The sequence below is a fragment of the Prionailurus viverrinus genome, chromosome F2 (assembly GCF_022837055.1).
Source record: "Prionailurus viverrinus isolate Anna chromosome F2, UM_Priviv_1.0, whole genome shotgun sequence".
NCBI classification, from domain to species: domain Eukaryota; kingdom Metazoa; phylum Chordata; class Mammalia; order Carnivora; family Felidae; genus Prionailurus; species Prionailurus viverrinus.
The window spans coordinates 53,335,429-53,354,233 of record NC_062578.1 but is presented as its reverse complement, the minus strand read 5'-3'; the positions used below and the strand labels follow the sequence as shown (position 1 = coordinate 53,354,233).

Here is an 18,805-nt window from a genome sequence, read left to right as displayed (position 1 = left end):
ATGGAGATGCTGGTGCTTTGACAATAAAGGGCAGCTGAACAATTAGCAGTCATATTTTCATGTTGTGCTAAGACAGCCTGTACCTGACAGTCTTGATGACCAAAAAATAATAGAAAAATGTTCATTTGTATGTGTCTGAGCTCCTGTCTACCTCACCGATTGCTTCCCTTTCTCCAATAATTAATTGCAATGTATGGAATTACATTTTCACAGTTGGGTTTAACAAAGGCTGATTTTTCTATGCTTTTAATTTAAGGTTTTAATTCTCTTGTTTACTTGATTGCCATCTGAGATATTCATTTAAAAGATGGCTGTTGTCATCTAAATTTTTGGTGAGAAGATAAACAAAACTTCCTCTCCTGGTGTGCCAAAACCCTGAGAGAGCTGATACCAAAGTTGGGGGTGGGGAGAATTGTGCATCTTTGGTTTCTCTCGGTTTTTCATCTCTTCTACCCAGTTTGTCACTTTTATTGGTTCATTGTAACTCCCTTTCCTGTGAGCATTACCTTTTAGTGTTGAGCCTCTTGGTGATTTTCCTTACCTCCATTCTTTCTTCTTTCAGGAAACTTAAGTTTCCTAAAGCATTCCTTCCCTGCTCCCTTTGTATATACGAAGGAGTAATCACATTATTACCTCATTGCCTGCCGCTGTACCTTTGCTTTTAGTAGACCAAGATCCTGAAATGCAGGAACATTGCTTTTTCATCTGAGCCTCTAGCTCTCCATCATGATGCCTGACCTCTGGCACTTTTTTTTTTTTTTTGAGAGAGAGAGGGAGGGAGGGAGAGGGCGGGCAGGCATGTGGGCACAGTCAGTGCAGAGGAGAGGGAGAAAGAATCTTAAGCAGCCTCCATGCCCAGCACAAAGCCTGCCTTCTGGGTTTGACCTCATCACCATGAGATCATGACCTAAGCTGAAATCAAGGGTCCAATACCTAACCGACTGAGCCACCCAGGCGCCCTATATGCTTCTGTCTGTTGAAATCAGGGAACAAACCGGGTACCATCTTGGTCATGTTGCTCTCATGCTCAAGAATCTATCAAGACTCTCTCCCTGCTAGACCAAGCCCTAATCTTGAGCCTAACTTCATTTTTATTAATTTTAATTATGACTTAAATACAACTTCAATTGTATTTTTAATTATGTAATTGTAATTGTAATTATGACTTAAATATAACTTCACACAAAGTTGAAGAGATTTATAACTTCCTTTTTTGAAACAAAGTAAGAAGTAAATTCCCCACTTACAGCAAAGTAACCATTTACTCTAAAGTAACCATCTTCCACTTCTGATCTCCAGCTCATTTAAGCCACTCTTCATTGGGCTCATCATGTGCCATATGAATTTTCTGTTGTGTGATTATGAATGGAGTCACCCTCGTCAAGACTCCACTCTTCCCTCTGTCTCTTTAAAACCTGCCCAGCTGAGGTTCCAACTTCCATGGCATATGTTACCTGCCACACTTCAATACTTAAGTTCTCTATTATAATTGTTTTCAGGTGTTGGACTATTTGTTCTTCCAATACGATTTGCATTCCTTTCCAGCAACCATGGCTTTTCTCTCTATATAACAGATATTTACAGGGCATGTGCAAGCAATCTCATACCTAGCATTCAAATGGGTTTTTAAATATAAAGGAATTGAGTTTTTAAATGGCACTTGTGTTCGTTCATTTGGCAAGCATTAAAACTCCACCATGTGTCCGGCACTGTGTTAGAAACAAAGAATTTACAGACTGAAAGAAAAACTGTAATGGCAGAACAGAAATGGATCTGTATTTTCTGCCTCTAATGTACACAGCACATGCCTTTAATATCTACTATGCTATATTGCAGTGCTTTGTGAGTGCCTCATGCCCCCCTGTCTTTGGCACCTCTAGGACAGGGAATGGGCATTATAATTTTATATTCTCAGGGTCTGGTACAATACCTGGCATGTGCTCCTTTTTTGGGGAATGCTTGGAATGAACTATTGAACTGAACTACAGTGTAATTTGAAAAATTTTATAATAGAGCCTGTGTGGATACTGTGGAGGGACAGGAGAGGGGTAGCTACCCTATTTTTGTTTCTTGGCCAGAGTAAGTTCCCCTTGCCAAATGACAGCCCCATCAGATTGTATTTGGACACAGTTTCACTTGGACAGTAATTTTACTTAAACCAATATTGGCAGTGCTCACTTGGATTACATTTTTGAGGAGGCACTGTAATTTAGAAGCATGTAAGTTGGCTAAAGTAGGGTCTTATTTCTGAACAAGGACAAAGTATAGATTTTTATGGAGACCTCTGTTCAGCAAACTCTGGTATCTCTGTTTTCTTAAGCCATATAGAGTTTTCTAAAGTTGATCAGTCTATTGAATGATCTCATTGGTGTCTTAAAACTCATTTATTTATAAAATTGACATAAGGATTTTCCTGAACTGTTAATAAAATAGCTATTTTTGGGAAGCAGTCCTGTTGTACCATTCAGGTAAATACGAGTAGTTTTGTATCTTCTGCACCTGTTTTGATTTTTTTATTGATAATGAGAATGTTTTACTTTTATATAAATGAATTAATAAGGTTGATGTGAATCCCACTTATTTAAGGATCACAAGCTGAAGAAATTTCTGGGAGAGAATGGATACAGGCTAGAGGGGAACCTGGAACTATAAGTTCCTACAAATAGTGGTTTTCTCCAAAGCAGAAGAGTTAGATCTGGGAGAAGTGGCTGAATGGGACAGGCGGTTGTGGATGGAACTGGAGTTGGTAATAAAGAGGTTCTAGGAAGCATGTCAAGAAGTAGATTGGCAGGGTAGGTGGTTGAGACAGTTGCTTTGAAAAGCTTTTGGTTCAAAGGTATTTGATTTGATGTGCTCTCAGTTTAGGCTTCTGAGTGTGTGGGCTGCCTGTGTTGGTTTTATGTTGTGGCAGGATCCCTGAGACCCAGGAAGGTTAGCAGAGCTTCAGATCATGTCAGGACTTGGTGCCAATCAAAGCTTCTGTTTAAATGCTTTGTTAAATAAGAAATATTTTGATATTTTTTTCCCCTAATGATTTGAATGAAGGAAAAGCACCATTGAACATATGGAAATGAAAGATATTGATGAGATGGTCAAACAGTTGTGTATTTTGAAGGCTAAGGTAGTTCAACATTATCATATAAGGGGTATAATTTCATGCACATAACTCTGAAAAGAAATTGTGTGTGGCATAATTGAGGATGGAATGCCTGTTAAAATCAAAATAACTTCTTTCACAATGTTAATATAGTGTTGTTTTCTGTAAATTTAATCAGGTCACAGTGTTTATTAAAATAACTTTTTCTGTTTTACTTTTAATGCATAAACACATTAAAATTATAAAAGATTCATATGATTCAGGGGCTCCTGGGTGGCTTGGTTGGGCATATGACTCTTGGTTTCGGCTCAGGTCATGATGCCGAAGTTATGGGATCCAACTCCATGTCAGTCTCCTGGCTGAGCATGGAGCCTGCTTAAGATTCCCTTTCTCTCTCTCTCTCAAATAAAAATTAAGATTCAGATCATTCAGAAATGTATAATTTTTAACATATTTCAAAATTCCACCACCTCTTTCCCAAGTTCTCTAGGCTCCTTCATACATCACACATGTGCAGTCATCGCACCATACTCCATACATCCTGCAACAGGCCTTTTTAACTTACTGATCTCAGAGCTTTTCTCAGTCACTGCTTATAATTCACCCTGTGCTGCTTCATGGTTGTAGTAGTCTACAGTTTGAATGCATCAGATATTTATTCTCCTTAAATTTGAGGACAAATAATCAAGATTTTCTTTAGGTATTTTTACATAGAATGATAGGTATTTCAGAAATTCCACATTCTGTGAACTGGTATTAGGAGCATGGAATGAAATGAGGAAAGGGAGCTACAAGTAAGAGTAAATATCAGCAGAGGACCTTATAAAATTATTTCCAAATGCTTACTGCTATAACTTTTAGGCCAAAAAGCTTATTGGCATAATCCATGTTTTAAAGAAAAGGCAGACCTTGTAGATAACTGCAGATTTATGAAGTGTATAGTTCTCTTTTCTTAATATAAATGCTTTGTTGTCTTTACCCTTTAGTTCTATTTTATCCTTTGGAATGTTCATAATTATTTTGAAAAATAATTCAGCTAATAGGAAGGGTTGCTTGCTTTTTTGAAAAAGCAAGACAACCAACAATTTGCGGACACAATGTGTTTTGGTCATGATTAAGAACCAACTGACTAGCTATAGATGACAGTTTTATTAAAATATAAGTCACAACATTTAAGATTACAAATGCATATTTTGTGGGGTGACAAATTGTTCTTTACCCACTATCCTCCCCCAAAGAGTGATAGTGTAATTTGACTACGGACTTCTACGCACTGGTTTTCCACTTGTAAATTTAAAACATTTTAGGAACAGACTTAGATGCGTCATGGTGGTCATTTAATGCATGAAGCCTGTTAGACCCAAGATTGAAAGGTGAAGGTTGCTATTTACTTTTTACGGGTCCAGAAACTTTCGTTATTTAAACTGTAGTCTATTTCAACAAAAGTATTTTTTAGTCTTTAAATTCTGTTTTCTCACTTTCTCAATTTTCAAAATTTTAATATTCAGTGATGTCCTGTTTTGGTTCTATGTTCTATTCCATTATCTCTTTGCTTGCAGCAACTGTACATTTTAAAGCTTTTCTGAATTATTAAAGGACCAAATACAGTAGTGACATTCAGAGGCTTGTTAAATGAATAAAAGTGATGCCATGGAGTTTTCCTAGAGGTTAACATATTGTCAGTTGCTGTCAACTAACATATATAGTTATATAACTATATATATAACTTATATAGTGCATATAGTAATGCACTATATAATCTGTTGAAAACCTGAGTTTTCAATTAACCAGTCCTCCAGCCTTCTCTTCTTTCCTCTCCTTGAAGAGCAGAGTATATTTATTTTCACCTGTGTAAGCCAATTATCTCCAGTCCAGATGTTACCGGTCTACCAGGGAATCTGACCTAGAATACTAGTCTATAAATTAGTTCTTTTTACACTTTGTTGAAATGTGTGTGGTTTAGTGGAAAACATACACGTTTCTAATCTCCTGTTGCTTCTGTGTGCAGACTGCCTATTATGAGCAAGTCAATTTGCATATACTATTACAAATCTCCACAATAATAGTCTTGTAAGGTCAGTGATGTGTCCCTGTTTTATACAGAAGGAAATAGACACTCAGAGCCCTGTAGTTACTTGCCCAGAGTCACAGAGCTGCTAAGAGGAGAGCTGGGATTCAAACCCAGAAATAGCAGACCTAAAAGCACTTCTTTTTAACAAACTGTTCCTAGAGAAATTCTGTTAGCACATTAAAGAGAAAAGAATACAGATTTAGAAGGCAATCAGTTTGGGGGCCTTTAAGAACCACCTCAGCCTCTATTAGCTGTGTGACTTTCTCTTGATCTCAAGTTCCTTTTTTTGCAAACTAGGGATAGGACTGCTTACCTTATAGGATTATTATAAAGACTAAATGGAAATGCATGTAAAGCCTTTGGCACATTGTAAGCTTTCAAAAAGAGTGACTATACTATCCCTCCAAGTTAAGACACCTTCTGCTGAAAGTAAATGTCAGCACTGACTAACATTAAAGAGAATTTTAATTTACTGTCCTGAAAACAGAAGATACTGATTAGAGTATTCCCATTGTGTTTTTCATTGTAGGTCTTTTGAAGAGCAGAACAGATTTCAATCCCAGCAGCAATGCAATTTGTAGTGGGCGTGTTTTCTTTTTCTTTTTAATCCTTTGTTTTAATCTCATTTGGAGTTGCAAAATTTTCTGAAGGGTCTTATGCTTGCTGCCTAGGGCCCTAGGCTGGAATTTTCTCTTAGCCTATTGATGTGGTGAGCTGTTGGAAGAGGTAGGAGTGATTTAGAATGAGATGGCATTAGGAAACAAATGAGTTGAACACATATTTTTCTGACCACTAGAATTTCGATTGAGCTAACCGGTAAATTTGTGAGTTTTATTTGCAAAACAAGTAAATTTCTTTGACTGAAATTTTCTTTTTCTCTTTAAAATTGTTTTTAGGATGCAGAATAGAAAACTGTGATTCTTGCTTTAGCAAAGACTTTTGTACCAAGTGCAAAGTAGGCTTTTATTTGCATAGAGGCCGTTGCTTTGATGAATGTCCAGATGGTTTTGCACCATTAGATGAAACCATGGAATGTGTGGGTGAGTAGTTTTTCATGTAACTTTCAAACGTCAACTTTTATTTTAACACCTGTTCCTTGAAAAAATTATGCATGCTGGATATATTTAACCCAAAAACAAATTGGTTCTCTTGTTAATTAGAACTGAAAATTATTTAAGTTCTTTGCTGCCTTGCTGAATTTTTTTAGGCATCATGACATTGGTAGTGTCCTATTAAATCTTCCTACAAAATTTGCTAGTCATACATTGGCTAGGTTCAACTCTTTAAATGCTGGTATGTTTTTATCATCTGTAATACATACATATATTAGAAGTTGTAAAAAACAAAATTTCAAGCAGTACCATGAACTATTCTATCACTTTTTAATGTATCTTAATTATGGAGCTTCCTGTTTAGCCATTTAAAAAGTTGAAAAGAAAAATTTTGTGCAAAATGTTTTGTGGATTATCTGCTGCATGTTGGAAAGTGTATTAAAACAATGTTACTTTTTACTAAATTTAGATATCTAGAATGTGTAACTTAATATACACTGTTCATGAACAGTTAGGAGTACATGTTTTAAAAATGTTACAATTTTTGAGTGTTTGAAAAACACTTTGCTATTTTTAGACAACTGATTAGAATGTAAAGATCTGTGAGTGCCTACATTTTGATGAATGCCTAATCTAACGAATCTAACGTCCAGGTGTAATGGCATCACCATCACACCCCCTTCTCACCACCCTGGATTCTATTTGACATGTTATACATGTGAGAGGATTTATAACAGAATTGTGTATTAAATGAGACTTTGCATCCCTTAAAATGGGGACTTAAAAAATGAGAACTTTTTTTTCTGCAGAAATATTGTTGAAATAGTCTAATGATCTATTTGAAAATTTGCAGAGAACACATTCAAATGACAGGATTTTGAAGAAATGTGTACTTATATTCTTGTTTATGTGGGGGTTAATATGTTCATACAGGTGACACTATAAAAAAAAAGTCATCAGAAGAGAATATTCAGAATGTTGAATTTCCTTTTGAGAGGCAAGACCCACACCCATTACAAATGTTCAGTGGAAACTCTTATGAAATCCTTAAGTATAAAAAATTACAAATAGAGCCCTATGTACTTCCCTGAGTAAAAACTCTTAAATAGCTTTGAAAAGTCTATGTGTAACCACTATGCCTGCTGAGATCTGAAATGCCAAAATATTGTGTGTGGACTCAGGGCCTGAGTCCTCATCTGCTAGTGCAAAGGGGCTTTTGCATGGTGAATTTGGTGAGGAGGTTTAACTCTGCATATTTTTATCCTTTCATTCCCCATCCCAGGTGTTTGGAGGGGAGCCTACATCTCCACTATAGGAATTTACAAAATGAGATACTAAAAGCTTTTACATGAAAACCTACATTTGCAAATACCTGACCATACTTGCTTATAGTGATACAGAGCACCAATTTAGGGAGTAAGAGATATAGACAGTGGTTTCTAGACAGCTAGTGAAAGGATTCTGATAACCAGAAGATGTGAAAACAAACTCCCTGTCCTTTTCCCCGAGTACTGGCTTCCACAGTAAAACTAACACAATTGTGAGTTGCCACGGGGGCATTTGGAATTAACCTGTAAAATTTTATCTTCTGTCATAATTTGAAAAGAGGCTTTTCTTCTCTTGGTTTTAGCTATTGAATCTGTTAAAGACTCTGTATTTCAGTATCTTTAGAAGGGACCAATGGCATTCCTCTAAAAAATAAGATAAAAACAAAGTAATAGTCTTTAAATTACTTAAGTGGCAGTTCCTTGACGTAGATGAAAGTAACCCTATGGTCCAAAATATTAAAGTGTCTGAAAAGGGAATACAGGTCTTTGTGGTCTGTAAAACATAATTTATCTGAAGGAGGTGTGGAGAAAACACAGCTATAAAGTTTGACAGTGGATTGTTACCTGTGTTTGTATTTTTTTTCTTTTTTTATTAGAAGGATGCGAAGTTGGTCATTGGAGTGAATGGGGAGCTTGTAGCAGAAATAATCGCACATGTGGATTTAAATGGGGTCTGGAAACCAGAACACGGCAAATTGTTAAAAAGCCAGCAAAGGACACGATACCATGTCCAACCATCGCTGAATCCAGGAGATGTAAGATGGCCATGAGGCATTGTCCGGGAGGTGAGTTTAGAGAATTAACGATGGTGGGCTCTGTGCTCTCTGACTTCTGTTCTCCCTAACCATCCTCCCTCCGCATAGAGGAAACCTAATAATATGACTGGTGACAGGGTAAAATATATCCTGTAGTTACTAAGAGACAAATTCTTAAAATGTGAAGAATATAAAGTGAATATTTCACTTTCGTGATCCCTTGAAAATGATTTGGAAGAGTACATGACAAATGAGCTTTCTAAAATGAGAGTTTTACAATGTGGGGGGGGGGGCGGGGGGGGGGGCTGATGTGCCCTGCAGATGTTGCTCTGAGGGAAGTGGCCAACTTTCAGTTGAGAAGAGTTTAGATTAGGAGGGTTTATGAAATCTGTAAAATCATCTGCATCATTACTAGTTGAAGATGACAACTTAAAATAAACTTGCCCAAACACTGGGAGGAATAAATGTTGTCTTAATGTTACCACAATTAGCTGGTTCCCTTTGTTTGGATAATAATTTGTAGAAAACAGCTACTGGTATGTGTGTGTTTATTCATGTCTTTGTAGTAATTGTGCTGATTTGCAGTAATTATTCTGTAATAACAGGATTAGGCCCATTTACAAATTAGGAGAAGCATACATAGCTCAGGTGCTGGCTGAAGCTGAGTCAGTACATTGAAATGCAGTTTTTAGCGATGTCACTGTGGTTCTTAAAGCATAATCGCTTGTTACTATTTATTTTATCACCAGCGGATGCTACGTTGCCAGAGATGAAGTGGGGATTTTTCTAGTGCACAAAATAGAAAGGCAAAAAAAAAAAAAAAAAAAAAAAAAAGCAAGTTGTGTTTGGAAAACTGCCCTTGAAAATAATCAAAACGTTTGTTTGCCTCCATTCTTGCTATTAGGACATAGCTTTTCAGCCCTGTAGCTGTAGCCCAGAAAGAGAATATATATCTGCTTAAATGGATTTATATTCCTATTATGCTTCCTCGTAGAGAGGTTTATGATCCATGGAGGAAGACAAAACTTTTAAGACTTGAAGACTCCAGTCGGCTTTTGAGAACTATTAGATCCAGATTCAGAAGCTACTATTAGGAAGGCAGATTTTCCTCTTGAATTAGTTTTGCTTTCCTTCACTGGGGCTTCGAAACAAAGTTTTTTTGGGTCTGCTTTTCACTAACAAGGATGGTTTTGTTCAGTTCAACTGAGTATTTTTGAGTCAAAATAAAAGAAAATATTTTCTTACAAAACTAATAAGGCACTTCTTGGATAGCTGAGAGCATTTAACCTGCAACCTTGTGCCTAAAAACAAACCCGATGTATTCAGGTATTGGAAATAAAGACTTTCTTTGTTGTATATTGTTTATGTAACTACCCCCCACCATCCCTCTTCCAGCAACGTGGCCCCCCAATTGTGGTTTACGTTAATAGCAAAAATTAACCTGAAAATGCTCCTATAACAAACATGCTTATGTGTAACAAGAGCCGGCACATTCCCCTCCCCTCTGAAATGATTTTGACCTACCCCAGGTCTGGCTTGAGAGTTTTGTAGATAACAGCTACATTGTTAACCTATAATGTTTATGGCATTTTTATATATTTTCTTTTGCTTCCAGGAATACTAAATAGAATATAACCTGACAGTGTCAGTAGCTGAAATTATGTCAAAACAAACATTTATGTATCATCTGCTAATAATCTCTTTTTGACCACTGAACCAGTAATGAACTTGGATTTAATTTCCTATTTAGGTTTTACCAAGCATTATTTATTAGGAGAGGGCAGCTATCACTCTAACCCCTGCATCTAAATTTTTGGTTTGATAAATTCAGTATTATCTAACCTTTAAAGTTAGGAGGTTTGAAAAGTTGTATTAGAATTTGTTTTACTGTTTAATGTTTCATAAAAAGAACTAAAATAGAACTGCTGATAGAAATTGAAGGTTACTCTCCAATAAAAAACTTCTATTTACAAATGTAGGAAATGAAAAGTAGAAAATTAGTCTTGGAACTTGAGCTCCAATTGATAAAAATTGGCATAACTTCCAGTGGAGTAACCCACCTTGCCTCAGGTGAGAGAGGGAACAGTTCCTTTTTTCAGCAGGTCATGGTCATTAAAGGAAGAATGGAGAAGAAAACCACTTTATCCCATTTTACATCTTGACTTGATTTCAGTGATCTGCTTTGACAAACCATGCAAAAATGTAAGTCGTAATCAGGTTGGGAATACAGGCATTTTTCAGATCTTTTCAACATATGTATGGATTTCTCTCCTGTTGGAGCCAATCTTAACCTGATTGCACACAAATGCAGCCTTAACCTCCTTCACACTAAAGCACTGGCACATTAAAATCAGCTGCTTTTGATTACTGGAAGGCAGAAGTTAGAGGTCAGCAAAATGGAATAGTCACTAAGTGTATAAGATATTACACTGAGATCTATTAGAAATGAGAACATAAATGGATAGAAGATAAAAAAAACAATGTAATGTTTTAGTATAACTTTTCTTATTGCATGCTTATTTGCCTTTTTTAAGAAAGAAAGAATACCTGGAAATAAGTCATGGATTGATTTGCACGTTAAGTTATTCAGTGTTCATTCCCCAACTTCTTTTTCTGATTAGTTGAGTTTTGGGGGCTTTTCTGACACTCATTCGTTGGGATTCTGGTCTAGCGATCACAAGATCTGGGTCTCTGCACCCTGTCAACTCGTTAACTCTGTGACCCTTGGCAAGTCACTTAACCTCTCTTGGCCTCTATTTCCTCATTTGTAAATTGAGGGTATTGGGGCGGGCAATTTCTAAGATCCAGTCCAATTCTAAAATCCAATGATTCTAAGACAAATCACCAACAGATATGGGCAAGGTCTGCGGTCGTCATGTAAGTCCAAGAGCATTGTTCATGCCCAAAGGACTGAACACTCTTCCAGTAGCTATAGTGTACATTTGCCAAACCCTTCCACATCTGGCAGCTTTTCGCCTTCCTCCTGCCTCCTCACGGGTAGTCAACTATCCAAGACTAAGCAAGACTCTAAATCTGCCTATGACCTGTGGTTTAGCAAAGATAGCAGGAGGCTGGAGGGAAAAAGAGGGGATCATAAAAGACCACGATAAAAAGAGGTAAACAGAGAGCCAAAAAAAAAAAAAAAAAAAAGTACAATGAGTGTAGGAAACAAGGGCAAAAAAGAAAGGTCTACTTAAAAATAAAGAGCCTACTTATTGTGGATATCTGTCTTCACTTTCCTTGCTCCATTCTGTAGGGACTAGTTTATTCAATTAATATACAGCCTGGAGCTTCAAATGGAAGGGATTTCAAGTCATGACCCTGTGCATTAGATAATATGTTAGTAGAAAAATACAAACATGCTGTTATCATATATTTAAATGACAAATGGGAGAATAGAATCATAGTGCTAAGGTGTAGAGTTGAAAGATGTTCCTGTACAGGGGAAACTGTTACTTGGGTGACTGTAGTCTTCAGGACTGGCCAACATAACCTCAACCTGAGATATTCTGTCTGTGTGTATGGCACTCCTTGTTACTTTGTAAGGTCCCCTGACAATTAACGTTATTTATCAGGTATTATTGAGCACTGTTATGTACCAATCACTTGCCTAGGCATGATACTGCTCAGAGTCCTCACAGAACTGTTTCTAGTGGGAATCTTGGCAATCAAGAAGTAAGTGGATGAATGCATAATTTCACGTGGAGATGGAGGCTGGCAAGAAACACAAAGCAGGATAATGAACTAGTGAAAGATTGAGAATAGGAGTGTACTATTTTACATAGGGAATTTAGGGAAATGGAGGGAGTAACATTTGATCAGAGATCTGAATGAAGGAGATCTTCTGAAGAGCTAAGGAAGGATCTTTTTAGCTATTGACACAATGGCTGTGAATGTCCTTGATTCTCCCGCAGCATATTTGGGAAGAGGAAGAAACTGCAATCCAGGAAGGCTCTGACTGGTCCACGGTGATACATGGCAAGTTTCTAGTGGTAGGTCCAGGACTAGAACTAATGTCTTGCTGCCTGGGAAACCCAAGTTTTCCTCATTCCTTACAATAAAAATCAAAGATAAAGCTATGGTTGTCTATCAAAGAAGCCAACTCTAAACTATTTCTCCCCCAATCCCACACATCATCTTAGTTTTGCTCTACAAATACTTTAAAAAAAAAACCTGACACCCTGCGGTTACCAACCCCTCCCAGTATCTTCCAACTTGAAATAGTAAAGCATACTCCAAGAGTCATTTCATAAATGCCCAAGTATTGAACCACTGGCTTTGCTTTGATTCAGCCACCCCTACAAAGTCCTGCTTCTTTAATTTTAATGTCATTGGTCCTCTGTTGGGGGGAAAAGTGTGACTTCCAGATTATTCTTTTCATCTTAGTGTGTTTGAGTCACCCTCGAGGCCAGCCTCTAAGGCTGCCTTGCTTTGAGCCATGCTCAGCACTCGCCTGGGCTTACTTGCTTTCAGGGGGAAGGTCTAGGGATTTGAGTCCCACCTCTGCATTTTGGGCTCTGTGCCCAGCATGGCTTTGTTCTTTCTGACCCAGTGAAGCAATCAGACTTGATAAAGTAATTTAGGCAATGCTTTGACAGACACTTATAGCTTTCTGTCTCTTTGGCTTGTGGCTGCCTCTACTCACTGTGCAGCAGTTATTAGTACATTACGATGCATTTCTTAAGCCCTCATCATATTTTCTCAGAATTGTGCTAACTTTAAATATAGAATCTGCTACTATATACTATTTCAATTTGAAAATGACTCATTCCTTTTATGAGACATTAATTGACCTTCATCTTTTTTTTAAGTGGCTTTTAACTTGATAGGAAACAAAAAATACTATTTAGCAACTCAGAAACTTAATCTCTGCAAACATCTACTTTTTAAAAGGCAGCAGTAATAAGACCTCTCTAATCTTTGTTTTCTGTATATAAACTGACAGCAACATGTGCACTAGGTATTAGATAATAGAACTAAAGATGGTTGTGGATTGTGATGGATTAAACTGAGAGCAGGAAATAAGTACATTTGCAGTAGGATAGGGTCAAGAAAATATGCTTTAGACATATGTTCTTTATTTTTCTACATTTTGTTTACATTTGAGTTGCAATTTATGTGGTCTGCTTTATGCATGCCAACCTCAAGAGTTGGTTTGGAAGAGAGGAGAAGAGAAAAACCTTTTCTTCTGAAACTTTCCGAGTTGTCAGGAATGTAGGTGCCGAATTTATGATATGAAGAAGAGAGCATTCTGGTTGCCTCCATGTTTGCTATGCTAAATACCTTTCTATATTTCTTTTAAGATCAGTGATTTGTGTTAGTCACTTGAGGCATATTGTGCACTTTCCCGGGTACTCTGGATACATGGCAGCTAACTGTGATGTTTATTCTAGAGAGATTATAAACTGGGACAGTTATCACCTTTTAAATGTTAATGTATAATTATTATATAAAATTGACATTTAACAAAGGTCCGTCTGTCTTTAAACATTTCTGCATTTTTGTTAGTAGCTAAAGTGTCCATAATTCCTGCATCGGTGGTCTGAACAACGAGCCTTTAGGTAGTGTCCTGTGACATGACCCCTCGCTCTTTATTCCCTTCCCTATCACTTTTTAGTATTTTAAATTTGCTTCCTGGAAAGTGGATAGGTTTTCGTGTTTTAGCAGTGATTTCTTTGAGACTTGCTTATTGTCACATTTCCGATGGTAAGGGTCTAAGGCTATGGGGGAACAGAAAAGTGGGCTCTAATGCACCATGCTTTGGGGATGATGAAAACTCAAGACACAAAGCTAAGTACGGTCTTGGACACTGACATGGAAGTCCGAGGGTGTGCAAAGCACCGATAGCATTGAGTCTGCAGGAAAGGCTAGAAGACCAGCTCTTCTGCCAGTTTCATATTGAGCCTGACTTGGTGCCAGCCTTGCCTGCCCGAGGGGGCCAGGGAGTGAGTGAGTGAGTGAAAGATGCCCCACCTTTGTGCTGTTCTCTACAGCATCCCATCTTGGGTCTCTCCTAGCCTTGTTTAATTACAGTGAGGAGCAACATGTACTAGTCTCTTTTATGGGCACTTGTAAAAAGGATTTCTCAACTACACATGTCACCAAAGGCCTGATGTTCTATGTGCAAGAGGGCAAGGACAGAAAAATTCCAAAGGGGCCTTTGTCTTACACAGCAGTAAGCTACTCTGATCTTAATGTAAAATATATAAAGCAATTTTTACAACACTCTAAAATAAAAACAACTTTAATAGGACACACATGGTGTCAGTGGTAAAAATTTTTTCCCCTTCTAGGGGACGTTTTTATTTTTCTTCCTTAGGAGATAAGAAAGCCTGAAGTATAAATCCCCTCATGGTTTCTTAGAACAACTTACTCTCCTCATCAGACACCTCTCTAGGATCTTTAAATGGTGTTGATAAAAATGGTGCAGGCGGTTTGCTCACTGAGATTTCCTGTAAATGCGTATCTAGCTACTGGACTGACCTAGAGCTGTGTGGTGGATATCGTCCAGGATCAGGAGGCAGAAAGAAAACATTTTAATGGAAATAGTGACAGAGTTTTACTAACATCTCAGAATGACTCATGTTGTCATCATACAGAAGTGGTTAAGAAGATACAATTATTCTGTGCAATAGAGTGGGGCACAAAGTTTCAGGTGGCAGAAGTTATTAGCATTTATTTAAACTAAACATGTAAAGGCAGTAGGTTTTGCTTTACAATCAACCTGTTTATGTAGTACTTGGACCTACTATTTCTGTGTGTCAGTATTCTTCTATTTGAGGACTTTGGAAACTAGGAGTAAAATATTTGAACGTGTATAGTCAAGAGACATTGAACAATTGATGTTATGCCCTTATGTTCATTAGTCCAGTGATTTAATAATAACTTAATGTAAAAAGATATTTAATGACATGGTAAAACAAAATTTAAACATCAGAACTAGGATAAACTTAGAGCTCAGGACTGATAAAGAAAATAGACTATATGAATACATGTAGTATTCATATTTTCAACCAACTGGTTGAAATAATTGAGCCAAAATTTGACCTTGGGTTACCTATCCAAGGCAAAAGGGAAAGGTAGATATGTTTTTTCTATCTTAATTTCAAAGAAATGACAAATTACAAAATACAATATCAATTTAATAAGTTTTTGAATGAAAAAGTTGGTGTATATGTACATATATGCACATATGTGTATATTCACATAACATACATAAACATACATACACATATATGCATATGTGTGTGTATGAATGTATACATATATGCACACATGTATGTACACAAAAATGAGTACTCATTCCAATTTCAGACACATGAAAGTGTGTGCCTGTGTGTGGAGGGGGTGGGACCTGCATCAGATTTCTCAAATCAAGAATCACATTCAGAGCAATGAACAGTATGGTGGACATGGACCAATATCCATATCTCAAGCATGTGTTTTCAGAAGATAGAAGGCAGCTTGGGAGTGTTTATTCCTTAATGTAAGCTGAAGGTGTAATCCATGAAAGTTGACTGTCTGGAGGCCTGGGCTATATGGAATTGAGATTTGTTGACTTATCAGTTGTATTTGAGTACAATTGTTCAGTAGGTTCTTTTAGTAAATAATGAATACATCTAGAACTTTGTGTAAGAGAATCCAGAAAATGTGCATTTGTATTGAGGGTCAGTTACTTTTTGAACTTGTCAATAACCATAACCGTGGTGTCTTTTCTATATAATACAATGTTCTTAAGTAAGATCAGGAGATGCATATTTAGATGCAGAGTTATTTCTGGTGATTATCTCAAGCCTTGCACTAATAATTTGGCCTTGTCCGTCCCCCCAAGGCTGACCTTCAGTTATTTTAATCTGTCAAAACTATTTGGTATGAGAGAACTACGTAAATTTTGAGTAAATTCTTACTGAGTGTAACTGACTTCATTAAAATATGTTGCAAGGTGACTTCTAATTTCTCTTTTGAGAAAATTTTTCCATTTTCATACCTATAAGTTCATTAAATCAATATTCAAACATCTATTAATACCTACGTTCTAAAGAAACAGGCAGATTGAAAGTGATACAAACAGATGAGTTTATAGTCTACTTAAGGAAGAAGAAAATGCACACTACAAAATAATAAAAGCAGAGTTGAGTTGGTAAATGGTAAGTATCGTTTTAGGCTCTGGTGTTACAGAAAATATTTTTGGCTGTTGTGGCCAGGAGATGCTCCTTGAAGAACAAATTTAAATGATAATTAAAAGGGGTAGGTGGGAAACACATTTGAAAAGGGGAGGAGATTATTTTAGACTGAGAGACCATTGTGGGGAAAGATGTAGATGCCAAAGTGTGCCTCTTGTGTCCAAGAGAGGGTGAGCAGAAGAACCTGGCTGCAGCTCCGAGATTGTTAGTGGCAATACAAAAGCTCACAGCAAAAATAGAAGTTGCATACTGTTTGCCAAGTGCCTCTATGGAGAGGACAGGGTTTTTAATTTTACCTAGTACACAGTGGAGAGCCATGGGGTACTTGACTGTGGAGGTATTTTAGCAGAATGCTGGTTGAAGACAGAAGTGGTTGAGGTGGTGTCTGTGAAGTGTAACTAAGTACACTTCACATCCCAAATTTGGGGCAGAGCGTTAAGCAGAGTCTGAGTTTGGGAGAATTAACAGAGAATACTTATGGGTTCTGATGTTTATGCATTTTTCTGTTGTGCTTGCTTTTCTAAAGAGTGAAGGATTTTGCTTTGACTTGTGGTCCACTGTGACTCTTATCTTTTTCTGCCAACTTTTTAAGCCAAGCCGTTCCCTAGTTTGTATTAGTGCAGTTTATTTTTTAAAAATGTAGGCACATTTTGCATTCACCCTAACTGAACTATATTTACTTTCTAACTGCTATTTCCATTTGCCATTTACCAAGACCCTTGGATGTATTATTCTTTATTTTCTGGCTTATGATGTTAACCTTCTAATGGATTTCCTTTACCAGTCAGCTTGAAGTACTTTGAAAATTTAAAGTATACACATTAAATACTATTCAAAGATGAAAATGCTCCTACAAGACACAATTTCAAATGTATAATCTAAGGTGCTTTTATCTAGAATGTCATTTGTTAACTGTGCAAAGTGTTGGGTTAAGAAAGATTCAGAGTTAAATGCTAGGTTCAGGAGAAAACTGTACAGTTATCAATTTGTGGTGTTTGTGGCATAGAAAGCAATGTGTCCTGTATTCTCCCTAATTCTAATCCTTTAATCCATCCTGCTCTTGGCTTTCTCCTGCCTTTCCCTCCAATCTTCCAACACACACTTAGATGTCTTTGACAAGTAGTTATCTAGCTTCTATTTTATACCTGCAGTGATGGTGGAAGTCTGTATATTGGGGGAAAACAGTATGGAAAAATGCGGGAAGAGTTTTAAATTTGATGTGTCCTGGTTTTCAACACTTGTTGAATGACATTGGTTTAAATTACTTAATTTCCCAAAGCTTTGTCTTATATGAAATGGGGATATGTCACAGGATCATTGTAAGGAGTAAATTGGTACATATGCAAATGGATTTTATGATTCTACACTTTGTTGTAATTCTATTAATTCTATATTTACCATTCTTCCCATGACTGGCTTACTCTTGTCTCTTTATTTTCCTTTAATTTCTCCCCATCTCATGGCTTTGGCTATCATTCAGATGTGAAATCCTCTCCCATTTGAGCCCCAACCTCACTGTTCGGGCTCTTGATGGGCATCTTTCCCTAGATATCTTCCCAGCATGTCAATACAAGTGTAGCTAAAACATACCTTGTTGTCTTTCCAAAACCTTATTTCTCCTGGGATGATCATCCTTTCTAAAGACATCTCTAGGGGCACCTGGATGGCTCAGTTGGTTAAGTGTCTGATTTCAGCTTAGGTCATGATCTCACTGTTCCTGAGCTCGAGCTCTGCATTGGGCTCTGTGCAGCCAGCTCAGAGCCTGGAGCCTACTTAGGATTCCATGTCTCCTTCTCTGTCTGTCTGTCTCTCTCTGCACCTCCCTTGCTTTCTCTCTCTCTCTCTCTCTCTCTCTCTCTCTCTCTCTCTCTCAAAAATAATAAACATTAAAAAAAACCTCCAAAGGCACCTCTAGCCTCCCAGTTACCCAGGCTCTTGGCCCTACATTTGTATCTCTTTTTACATTCAAACAAATTAGGGCTCAGACCTTTACTCAACCAGCTTGCAAGTATGCTAACCTGAGAAATTTACTCAATCTCTCTCAGCTCCAGAATCTATATTATAGGGATAATAGATAATCCTGCTTCATAGGATTGTTATGAGGTTTAAACAACATCATTTAAAATAATCGAGGATCAAAAAACATAGGTTGTTATTAATTTTGTTTTAATAATCCTGCACCCAGGTGTGTTTCTCCACCATCCATTCATCTTTATTTCTGTGGCCTCTACATGAAGCCTTTATTTATGTAGAAGATTGCAGTAGTTTTTCATGGGCAGAGAGAGTATAGGTTAATTTACATCCCAGCTGACAGACGTG

At 37.2% G+C, this 18,805-nt stretch overlaps 1 protein-coding gene across 3 annotated transcripts in view; it reads left to right on the top strand.

The window, feature by feature from the left end:
• RSPO2 (R-spondin 2) overlaps nt 1–18,805 on the top strand; it is a 165,345-nt gene that overhangs the window by 95,127 nt on the left and 51,413 nt on the right. For 2 of the 3 annotated variants that reach the window (XM_047842671.1, XM_047842670.1), the window contains exons 3-4: nt 6,065–6,208; nt 8,145–8,333. In XM_047842671.1, the coding sequence (XP_047698627.1) occupies nt 6,065–6,208; nt 8,145–8,333 (333 nt within the window). The remainder of the gene's footprint in view (nt 1–6,064; nt 6,209–8,144; nt 8,334–18,805) is intronic. The other variant, XM_047842672.1, reaches the window with a different exon arrangement.